General features: G+C 59.8%; 1 protein-coding gene across 2 annotated transcripts in view; it reads left to right on the top strand.

The window, feature by feature from the left end:
• Positions 1–256: 256 nt before the first annotated feature.
• The window catches only part of EPHB3 (EPH receptor B3), a 29,428-nt gene continuing 18,639 nt past the window's right edge, over positions 257–11,045 (top strand). For both annotated transcript variants that reach the window (XM_077184083.1, XM_054638979.2), the window contains exon 1: positions 257–437. In XM_077184083.1, coding sequence (XP_077040198.1) covers positions 341–437 — 97 coding nt within the window. In that variant the 5' untranslated portion in view covers positions 257–340. The remainder of the gene's footprint in view (positions 438–11,045) is intronic.

The raw sequence follows: 11,045 nt of genomic DNA, 5'->3' as shown, positions 1-11,045 counted from the left end.
GCGGCCGCTGGGTGGGGCGCGCTCCCCGCCCTGCGCCTCCCGCGCCAGGGGGCGGGGCCATGGGGGGCGCGCCGGACAGTGCCCGCCCCCTCCGATTCATCTTTCCGCTGAGGCTCCGCCCCCCGCTTCAGCACGGCCCAATCGGCGCCGCGCTCGCCGTCGCCAGGGGCGCCGGGTTGCCAGGGGCGGGGTGATTGGCGGGCGGGCCCCGCCCCGCTCGGCTCAGCAGCGGCGGCGGCGGCGGCGGCGCCAGAGCGCGAGCGTGGCGCGGCGGCGAGAGGAGCCGCGCGTGGCGCCGAGCTCGGGACTGCCCGGCGGGGCCGCCCGCACCGCCCCCGCTATGGCCGCGGCCCGCCCGGGGGCCCCCCCGCCGCCGCCGCCGCTGCTCCCCCTTCTGCTGCTCTTGCTGCTCCCCGGTGGCCGCCGCGCTCTGGAGGGTGAGTACCGGGCGGGTGTGCCCGTCCGCCGCACCGGGGCCCGAGCACGGGTGCACGCATCCTCCGGGATGTCCCAGGCCCGTCGTGGCTCAGCGCGACTCGGCGTCGCGCCGCGGATGCCCGGTTGTACCCGCGGAGCGCTCGCCGCCGCAGCCCCGTTCGCAGCGCTTAGCCGCCCTCAGTAGGTTTCAGAGTCAACGCCCCGTGGAACCGAGCCCGGCGCGGCAGAGCCGCGGCATCCGCGGCCGGCGGCTGCTGGCAGGGAGCGGCGCCTCTTTGGATACTCGGTTCACGTTTCGAGGCTTTTCGCCACGACCGAGAGGGCTGGAAAATTAATATTTCTTTCAGTGGAAGCTCTTGGCGTGCCAGAACTGGTGGGGCCGCGGAAGGAGTGTCCCTGTGCCGTGTCCGGCTCCATCCCTTCCCCGGCAGGGCTCGCCGCGCCCGCTGCCTTAACCCCCGAGGCTCCAGCGTGGGACCTCCGGGGCGAGTGGCCACGCGTGCCGCATCTATCCCCGACTGGTCTGCGCTCCGCGGCTCGCCCACCCTCGAGCTCCAGTGGAGTTGGGAATAGAACGGGGAATAATTCTCTCCCCTTGGAAAGTGAACCCCGGTCCGCGGGGCAGCGCCGCTGCGCCCGCAGCTTTGACGAGGAAAGAGGCTTTTGGCCCCGCTGGGTACCGGGGCTTCCCGAGCGGGCAAGGCGGGTCGCACTGGAGAGAAGGAGGAGAAGAGGGCCCGGACGGGTTTTTGTCTCGGCACAAAGTGTGCGAGGCTCCAGCCGGAGTGCCGGGGCGGCGGCGTTCCGGTGTCCGGTAACCGAACCCGCTGCCGGAGCGGCGGGAGGGGGCTGGCGAGGGAGGGACAGAAGGGAAGGGAGATCCCCCGGTCGGAGCGGAGCTGTGGGTGCCCTGCCCGGGCAGGGGGCGGCGGGGGCTGCTCGGAGGCTGTGTCGTGCTTCGGGCTCCCGCTGCCGTCGCCCCGCGTTGCGAGGTTCGGGCCGCGGCGCCGGGGGTGGCCGTGGGCAGGAGCCCTCCCCCGCTGCGGTGGCTGGGGGACGTCTTTCCTCTAGCTTTGGGCTTTGTAGAAAGTTTGGGGGTTGCTTGTTGTCCGCGTTCCTTTTCATCCTCCCTCCGTGCGATTTTTTTGTTTTTTCTTTAAAAGGAAAAAAAAAAATTTAAAACTCCTCGTTCTTTGTAGGCTGTAGGAATCAGAGCTGAGGGCCTGTCGGGTCCGTGAGCTCCCGGCTAAGCGGGAACCCCGCGGCAGGAGGGGAAGGGAGAAACCACCGGCACTCAGCCCTCGCGGGATGGGGAGCACCCGCCCGGGCATCCCTGCCTTCCGGAGAGGTGCCGGGGGATGAAGTTGTGGGCAGGGAGCCCGGCGGGGCCCCACGCTTGCAGCTAGCCTCTCGCAACCTGCTTCCCATCAGCGGTTTAGGAATTTGGGAAGGATAGATGGCGTGGGGGCTGGCAGCCCCGGTGTGTATCACCTGGGGACAGTCCCTCCTGCCTCTCCCCCGCTGCCGTCTGGGGATGGAGCAGTGCAAAGAGTCGGATGGAGAGAAAATAAACAGGGCCTGCTGAGGAGTCACTGGGTTTTTTCAGCTTCCCGAATGTGTGGAGGGGTCAGGGCTGAACACACCGTCTGAGAGGTCAGGGCCCAGCTGGGTGCCAGCCCAGTGGGACCACTTCAGGGCTGGCTGGCAGCTGCCCAGCAGTTTTTGGGCTGGTCCCGATTCCCCGTGGGATTTTCTCTTTTCCTTTTTTTTTTTTTTTTCTTTTTTTTTTTTTTTTTTTAATTATTTTTTTTTCCCTTTGCTCTTGTTCGAGCTGGAGGGAAAGTTGCAGCTGGCCTGGAGAGGCTTCTGCCTCTGCAGCTTAGAGAAGCCGCTGCTCACATCAGGGTCAGCGAGCTCCTGCTCCCGCTCTTCTGCTACGTTTGGCATTTCTGTCCACGCTCACCGCTGCTTCCTGACGGGGACTGGCGCGTTCCAGAGGTTACTGTAAATCTCATATGCACGTTTGTTTGGATATTTTAGTGCTGATCATAAATCTGGCATGGCCATAAATCTGTACGCACGTCCTGCAGACAACAGCAGCGAGCAGTCCCCAGACCCGGCCACTTTACCGTCCCCTCCAAGGTGCAAAGGGCTGGAAGGGCAGGGGGCTTTGGGGCTGGATGGCGCTCCCCATTCCCCAGGGGATGGCGGGGAGTTGGGTTTCTTTACAAGGCCCCACGGGGGTGGAGGAGAAAAGCCGCGCTCGGCAGCAGCTCAGTGAGGGCTTTGTGCTGCCGAGGAGAAAATGGTTTCTCTCCAGATCCTGTAAGTGCGCTGGGTCTGTTTGAAGTCACAATGTGTTTTTCTTCTCCGGTTCAGCAGTCCCCGGGCCGGCTGCAGAAGGAATGCTCTATCCAGGGGCAACAGCGGATCCTTTCTCCAGCACAGGGGTTTGAGCCGAGAAGTTTGTCCCAGCGGGGCTGTGGGAGCAGAGGCCCTGTGGGGAGTGGACGCGGTGGAACAGCACGGGGAATGTGCCGCGTTCCGGGCCCTTGCCGACCATCCAGGGCCAAAACCCCAGGCTTCAAAACACCCTGGCCCAAGGGAGCATGGACAGCCACAGACTGGATCTGCCTGTCGCCCTGGGGGTGCGGGTAGGCTGGGACAGGGACCTGCTCTCCCTAGGAGCCACTCTCCCAGGCTGTTCCTGCTCTGAGCAGCCTCTCTGGATTCAGGACTCCATTTAAACTTGGAGTTTCCCACGTGCTTCCCTGTGAACTCCCATGCAGAAGCGCTGGAGTTTGCTGCACGTAGTCCTGAGCAGACTTGAACTCTAGTGAAATAGCCAAACCCCACAAGGCAGCAAGATTTCTAGGGGGGATTTTCTTCACTGGCTCTGCCCAGTGACACCCCCCAGACCCCAGCTGGGTGTCACACAGATTGACCACGCTCCTCTCTACACCGGCAAACCTCTGCTTAATTGACCGCTTTGCTGGAGCTGCCAGGTGTTTTCTTGGCGGAGAGATTTGCTTTCTGTTTAATTACTTTTCACAAAAATGGCATGTTTCTTGGCGGGGCAATGGGTGAAGTTGGCCCTGCTGTTTTATGGGTGCTTGGGGTAGGGCTGTGAGGGAAAGCGGATTGTGGGGCTCTGCAACACTCGCTGGATTCATTAAATCTCCTGTTCCTCGGTAAAAGCTGCACTCGAGGAAGCCTTCCTGTCCGTGCTGCCGAGGAGGGGAGGAGAAGGGCTTTCCTTTGTGTCAGGCGGAGCATGCGGAGAGCTGGGGAGAGGGAAAACTTGGAGCACCAGGATCTGTTTGCAGCCCCACATTTCTCCCTCGGTGTACAGCGAGGCTGTGGCTGCCAGGCCATGCCTGCCCAACCCCTGCAATTGGGAATAGCGGCCTTTGGTTTTTAAGGAATGAACCGAAACTCCTTGTTTTGTTATGATGACTTACTGCAAGAGATATTTGGGGAAACCAGTTTGTTGCATTTTCTTTCCGTGAGCCGTTTGCTGCTGCCGCTGGAGCAGAGGAGCTTGGCGTTTAATTAAAACAGCCCCAGCAATCTGAATCACAGACTTGCATGTTTTTAAAATTGTAGCTGTTCCTGTTGTGCTGAGTCAAACTGGTTTGTCGGGATTAAGCGGCTCCCAGGCGGAGACGCGCTGGGGGAAGGGTGCTGGGGTGGCCCCGGGGTCGGAATCCCCATTCCCAGCTGGTGCAGACCACACGGTGGGTGTCAGCCTCCCCCGGAGGAGAACCCTGGGAAAGGGGGACTCTACCCAAGGGCTGCGGTGGAGCTGGTGGTTGCCGTTGCCACAAGCTTCTCAGTGGTTGAAACCATAATGAGCTGCTGTTGTTTCTGGGTCCAGCATGTTCCCATGAAGTGTTTGGGGGATGGTGGTGCCCCTCCATGGGCAGGAATCTCCTTGTAGAGCCAGGCAGAGCCCCATGCCCCAAGGGATGGGCTGCCATCTTGAAGGGAAGGCAGCCTGTTGCAGTGACACTCCCACCGACTGGGACCGTCCCATTTGAAGTCATGTTTTGGTTTTTTTTATTGCATTTTTGTTGTTGTTGTTGCTCCAAACCCAGCCCTGTGCTCTGGCTGGGCGGTGCTGGCTGTGGGGCATGGGCTGTTCCCTCGCAGAGCTGAGCCTTAAGCGGGAGCCATTTTGTAGGGAAGGCAGGTGGGCATCCTGCCTGTGACGGGACAGGCTTGGCACTGTTGGTGAAGCCTCATCCTCCTGCGTCTGGGGACCATTATCACCCACCCTCAGCATTGCCACAGAGGACTCATGGAGCTGAGCTTGGGAGTGGGGCACTGTCCCCTTTCTGCAGGGCCACGTGCCTTTCCCACAGTGCCATCACTCCCAGAGGGGCTGCATCCCTCCTCTGGTGCCCACTTTCCCCTCAGTGCAATTCAGCCCTCCAGCCTGTGCTGCCTGAGCCGGGAGGTTGAGAGCCCAGTGCTGTCTTCGCATGGCCGCCCCGCTGAAGAGGAGCAGGAGCCATCTTGAGAAGAGGCTGGAGCGCAGCGCAGGGCCGAGCACCGGCCCCATGGCCGCTCTCCACACACGTGCCAGCGTGTGCTGGCTGAGGGTCCCTGGCTGGGACAGGGGAGGGTTTTGCTGGGGGGGTTCTCTTTATTTTATTTTTGCCCATTGCTAAGCCCCGCTGCGCTGCGGGGCCTGGCGTTTCTCATGCATGTGGCAGAAGCTGTTGACAAACACCTGTTTCTGGGCCCCCTCCCCAGGAATGCCCCGGGGGCCCTGCGGGGGCTTCAGGGGTGGGCAGCAGGGATGTCCCCTCCCAGGGGAGCCCTCCCCCAGGATTCTCCTGCCCAGCAGCAGCTGCAGGGGGATTTGAGCCTCCCTGTTCCTCTGTGAGGTGTGGCTGTTGCGCAGGGCTGCCGAAATCCATCCCTGTCCCAGGGAAGGGACACTGCTGTCCCCATGTTGCCTGTGCACAGTCCTGCATCTCTCAGGTGCTCAGTGCCTGCCCAGCAAGGGCTGGGGCGCAGGGGGACCCCGCAGGGAGGGGGGGCACGCACACGCGGCGTGCTATCCAAGGCCTTTTTTTATTAATGAGAAAAATGTGCAGGGCTTGAACGATCGCCAGGAACAGATTTATTCTAGTTCCCCAGAAATTAAACCGAAATGAAGGAGCAAGTCAGCCTGGCCCGGCACCCCCTCCTGACTCTGTGCTTGTTTTAACTTTGGAAGAATCTGACTTTGGGGGTGGGGGAGGTGGAGGAGGGAGGGGGGGGCAGTATTTGGGTTTAAGCAGTTCCAGATGGGCTTGGTGCTCTCAGAGAGCTGAGGAAGTGAGCAGAGAGCAGCGCGGAGATTTGGGTAACTGCCCCAGGCAGTAGAGAGGAGGGAGATCTTGGCAGAAACTCCCACTCTGCGCTGCCGGGATGGGATGGAGCTTGGCAGCCAAGCTACCCGTCTGTGGGGCGAGCCTTTGGATGTGCACAGAGTAACCTTTTTTGGGGAAGGGGTGGTTGTTTTTTTTCTTTTAAATATCATTACTCTTTCTCTGGGCGCTTTCCAAAAGTACAACCTGGAAAAAAAATGGAGCTGGAGGGAGAGAGGGGCCTTTTGGATCTCAGCCTGACGCAAGCAGTTGCCCTGCGGAGGCAGGTCTCCAGTACCGACTGCCTTTTCTTCCATCCCCTGGGGACTTTGGGGCTCTTCATCCACCCGTACCAGCCCAGCTCAGCTTGGTGGCCCCATGGGGACACCTGCCCCATGAAAACATGGCCACAGGGCAGTGGGGTCACAGAGAGAGGTAGCAGGAGTGTCCCCATCATAACATGTTTTGGATACAAGGGTGGCTTTGCAGGCTGATTTGCTGCCCATGGCCTAGTCAATGGCATTTGAGGCTCGAACAGGTCTGGCATCTCCTGATCAGATGAGTTATTTCTGTGGCAGCAGAGGATGGCGGCATGGCCATTCCTGCTGGGGACGGCGACCTATAAATCTGTCCTGCCTGCTGGCCCTCGAGCTCCTGCCTGCCTGCCTGGCACAGCTGGTCACATTGTCCATATGGCAGAGAGCTGCAGAGGGCAGCCCCTTCCCCTGGGCCAGGCAGGGACATTCCTGTCCCAAGTGGGCAGTCTGGCAGCAGGCAAGGATGAGGGGCTGTCTGTGGGATCTGCCTATTCCCCTTTGCACACAGCCTGGCACAGCAAAAGCATCTTTAACCCCTAGGCAAGCTGAAGCAGCAAGTACCAGGGCACATCCATATCCACCACGTGGGCAGGGATGGCAACTCTTCCTTGGCCAAGCTGACCCTGGCGTAGCACGCTGGGCTCTGACATCCGAAATCCCCGTGGTATTAATAGAACAGTAATTGCAGTGTAGGGCTGGGCTCGGGCAGCTGGCTCCCATTTTCTCCCAGTGTTGGTACAGCCTTTCTGCAGGACCAGGGCCTGGCAGCGGGACCTGGCAGGCTTTGGGCAGCGGGCTGCACGTGTCCTTGGCGTGCAGCTGGAGGGCAGAAGCTGCCGTCCTGCAAAAGTCCAAGGCTCCAAGTGCTGTGGTTTAGAAGGGGGTGCACACAGTGTGATGCTGGCGGGTGCTGGAGCCCAGCTTGGCACGGCTCTGCTCATAAAACGGCAGAAATCCATTCTTCTGCCTTGATCCAGTGCGTGACCACGCGGAAGGGAGCACCCATCCCTCCCTGCATCCCAGCCGCTGCCACTTGATCTGCCTTTTGCAGAGCTGGCACCTGTCCTCTCTCACATGCTTCAGTCTGTCTCGCAGCCATCAGGAAACAGCTCCTGGTGAGAAGCACGTGGCCGGAAAACCCTCTCCAGCCAGTTAATGGATGGTGGGTTGGCGACAGGGCAGGGCTGGATGGAGGAAGCATTCCTGTCCCCCTCCACCCCATGTGCTAGGCAGCTCCCAGTAGTCTGGGATCTGGATCTGGCCAGTGCAGAAGGTGCAGGACATTGGGATCGGATGGGGAGGACTGTTAGAGAGATGCAGTAGGCCAGTGGCTCAGAGCCATGGGACCGTCTCCTGGCTTGAGGTTAATACCCCAGTGTAGGTGTGGGATTGGGAAATGAAGGATGCATCCTTGGAGCATCATTGGAATTGGAGTTTTGGGCCCTGCTGTGAGCTTACCATAGTTCTGGCAGGGCTGGAACTGGCAGTGGTGAATGATGCCAGGACTGGCAGTGCTGCCCACCCCTGGCTAGGCTCTCTGGGCAGGAACTGCCTGGCTTGGTGTGTGCATGTGCCCCGTGTGCGCAGAGGGGCCTTAATCTCAGTTTGGGCCTCTGGGCCCTGCCATAATGCAGAAATAACGAGTCTATTATTAAGTGCCCACAGTACTTCTTCACTCCGATGGCTCGCCTCCAGCAGCAGGCAGAACCTGCCCCGCTTGAAGTGTATGTGTCATCATTTGCCTCAGCAAATCCAATCCCCTTTGATGATGGGCCAAACGCCCTTGGCATGAAGGGCCACAGCTGTGATACAGGCCCCTTTTTTTCTTTCTTCCCCTCCTCTCTTCCCTTTGTTCCCAGCTCATTGACAAGTCGCTGGCTTGCCTTGGACCTGGGACAAGTGGACGTTGGTGGGCATGTCTGGTCGGAGCCCCTGTGCCCCCCTGGCGAGGGCTGGGGTGGGGGGCCAGCTCCCACGGCAGCCTCGCGTCTCCCCCCTCGGCGCTGGGGAGCAGCAGGCGCCCTGCTTGTCATAAGGACAGGTTCCCAGCGTGGGCGGTGATAGGGAGTGCTCCAGCCCTTCCCTTGGGCTGAACCACACTGCCTGGCCTGCCCGGCCTGACAGTCAGGGAGGGCAAGGGTGGGACCAGCACAGCCCCCTGGCCTTGCGCTGGGCGCTAGGGGGAGTGCAGGGGGTCCCCGGAAGAGATGGGATTCCTGAGGGAGAATGAGGGCATGAGAGTCGTACAGCATGCTGGTAGTGCTGCCAGCCCCATCCCTGCAGAGAGAACTAGCAAATAGTGCCTGCCAGAATCTTCCCCAGGCTCACAAATCCCATGCCTGGCACCTCCACCACGGGTACCCCCTGACCACCGAGGGTGCCTGCTGGTTCCCTGCCTGATGCCTCCCACGCTGGCTGCAGCCTTCCTCCCTGCTCTCCTGGCTCTTGACTGCATCAGCAAGAGCCTCTCCTCCCTGCAGTGCAGCTCCAGCACAAGGGGCTGCCAAGTGCCGAAACCTCCCAGCACGCCACCTCCTGTGCTCCAGAGCTGCTGTCTGTGCTGTGCTCCATCCACGGAGCACGTGGGCTCAGCGGGACGGGAGAGCTTCCCAAATGCAGGCAGCATGGGGAGTCCCCTGGCCTTGGAGCAGGGACATCCCCTGCTTGGAAGAAGGATGGCTACAGGGTTTAGCTGGGGTCAGCGGGGGAAGAACCCGCCTGGAGGAGGAGAAGGAGGGATCTGGGTGAGCCACATGCTTCAAGAAAACGTGTTGCGGGGTCTCCCAGACCTGACGCGCTCACAGGGCGCTCCTGTGGCTCAGCTTTTGTGTACGGAACGCTTGTCAGCGGGAAAAGTGCAACCTCAGGTTCTCTCCCACAGGCAGCTCTTTGTTCCCAGATAAAGGACCTTACACCAAAGGCCCTTTGTGCCGCTGCTCAGAACAGTGCTGGGATTAATTGTACCGATAGGTGCTTGAATGGGGAGCACGCAAGGCCACTCACTCCTGGTGTAATTATCTTCAAAACTGAGAAAGAAATTAAAATATGCAGAGATGCCCCCTTTGGTGGCTTTTTGAATAGCAGGCAGTCTCCAAGATTAAAAGTGCATCTCTAAACAATCTAGCTTTCCTTCCAGAGGAGAAAAGCATGGCAGTGAGGGGGAAAAGAGGCACCTGGCACCACTGTTAGCAGCCACCATGGTGGGAGCCAAGCCATGTCCTGGGGCAAATGGCCCAGCCATTGATGGCATCTACAGGAGCTCAGCGTGGGGCAAGGGGCCACATAAGGCTGGTCCAGGCCACTTGCCCCATGCTGAGCTCTTGTAGACATGGTGCTGTGGTGTGCATAGCTCCCAGAGAGCATGGGCACGTTGCAGAACAGGTTCCTCTGTTTGCAGCAAGGCTGCGTGGGTGTCTTTACTAACTCTTCTCCCTTGCCTTCTTCCAGGATGCTCTGGACTTGGATGAGCTGCCTTCTCCTCATCGGGCCAAAGAGCAGGCATCTTATATTGCCAGTGTATCCTGATAAAAGCCATCAGTCCACATATTCTAAGGGGAGAGCGTTCAAAGTGGAGCTTATTGGTGGAGAGGATTGAGTCTTCCCCAGTGGCTTCATCTTGAAAGAATTTTGATATTTCCCCCCCTTTTCTGGCTCAGCCATCGCTGCCGCGCGCGTCTGCCGCTCAACAGCGCGAGACGGGCTCTCTGGGCCTCTTAAGGGGGGAGTTCAAACGTTTTCGCTGGCCTCAGACCATGCATGCCGCATTCCTGAGCCTCAGCACCGGGAGAGAGAGGTCCCCGGCTCCAGATGGGTCCTTGCCAGGGCTTCAAACACCTAGTGAACTGCTGGGACTCTGTGGAGCTGATGGGAGGGCTGCTGGTAGGGGACCACTCATCTTTGCAGCTCAGGGTGTGCTTGGGAGGAGACATGCAGGGCAGGGAGGAGGCAGCCAGAATGATGCTCACAGCCCTGTCCAAGGAGTAAGAATCTTTCCCTGTCCTGGGATCCCACTCTGCCATGGAACTTCTGCTTCTGTGTGGAGTCAAGCCTAGCTGGCTGCACTTGCTGAGCATAGTTGGGCTCCTTCTCCATACCTTGATTTTGCCCAGATGAAGGTAAGGAGAGGACAACTCCCAGCGCTGCAGACAGTGATAAAGCAAGCCTTAGGGTGACTTCCCAAGCTAGCAAAATTGGGAGCCAATTTCCCGTTGACTAATGGGACCAGGCTCTTGCTGTGGTGTGCGGGATTGAAGTGGCTTTGACTCACTGTTCAGCCAGCCCTGACGCCATTCACGTCCCTCCACAGCACCTGCAAACCTGAACCGCGCCGGGAAATCACCGGTGACACCTCTCAACGCCCCTCCGGCACCATGGGCCAGAGGAAGAGAGCAGTTGCTTGATCCTGAACCACTGAAGCCCAGTGCTTGGGCTCCCCAGCCCAAGCATGCTCTCTCACATGCCCTTTCACGAGGGGCCAGTGCTTGGTGTGCCCCAGTGTTTTTGGGAGAGAGGATCGGGTTCAGGGCCAGGCCACTGTGAGAGCTCTGCAGCACCTTTAAGGGCTCAGAGCAGTTTCTGCAACTCAGCTCAGCATGTGCCACCAGCCCCTGGACCGTGCAGCACAGCAGCCCGTAGGGCCTTCCACCCATGACCTTCACAATGGCAGGCTGCAGGGGTCTGGGAGGCTCCACTGACCCCACCTGGGTCACTCCCGTGGCTGCAGGAAACCCCCTCTGCCCTCTGTGCTCAGCCTGTTTCCTTTAGCTGAGTTGCTCAGTGAATTTTTTTTTATTATTATTTCCCCTCCCCGCTCTCTCTGTGTGGTTTACGTGGCTCTCACGCCAACAGCCGGCTTGGCTCTGTCAGTTTTTCTCTCCTCTGCTGGTCAGATGGCAGATGCTGCCAAATTAGGATGCAGGCAGCGAGCCTC

The sequence above is a fragment of the Agelaius phoeniceus genome, chromosome 10 (genome assembly GCF_051311805.1).
Source record: "Agelaius phoeniceus isolate bAgePho1 chromosome 10, bAgePho1.hap1, whole genome shotgun sequence".
Lineage (NCBI taxonomy): Eukaryota > Metazoa > Chordata > Aves > Passeriformes > Icteridae > Agelaius > Agelaius phoeniceus.
The sequence above is the reverse complement of the archived record's forward strand: the minus strand, read 5'-3'. Positions and strand labels throughout refer to the sequence as shown.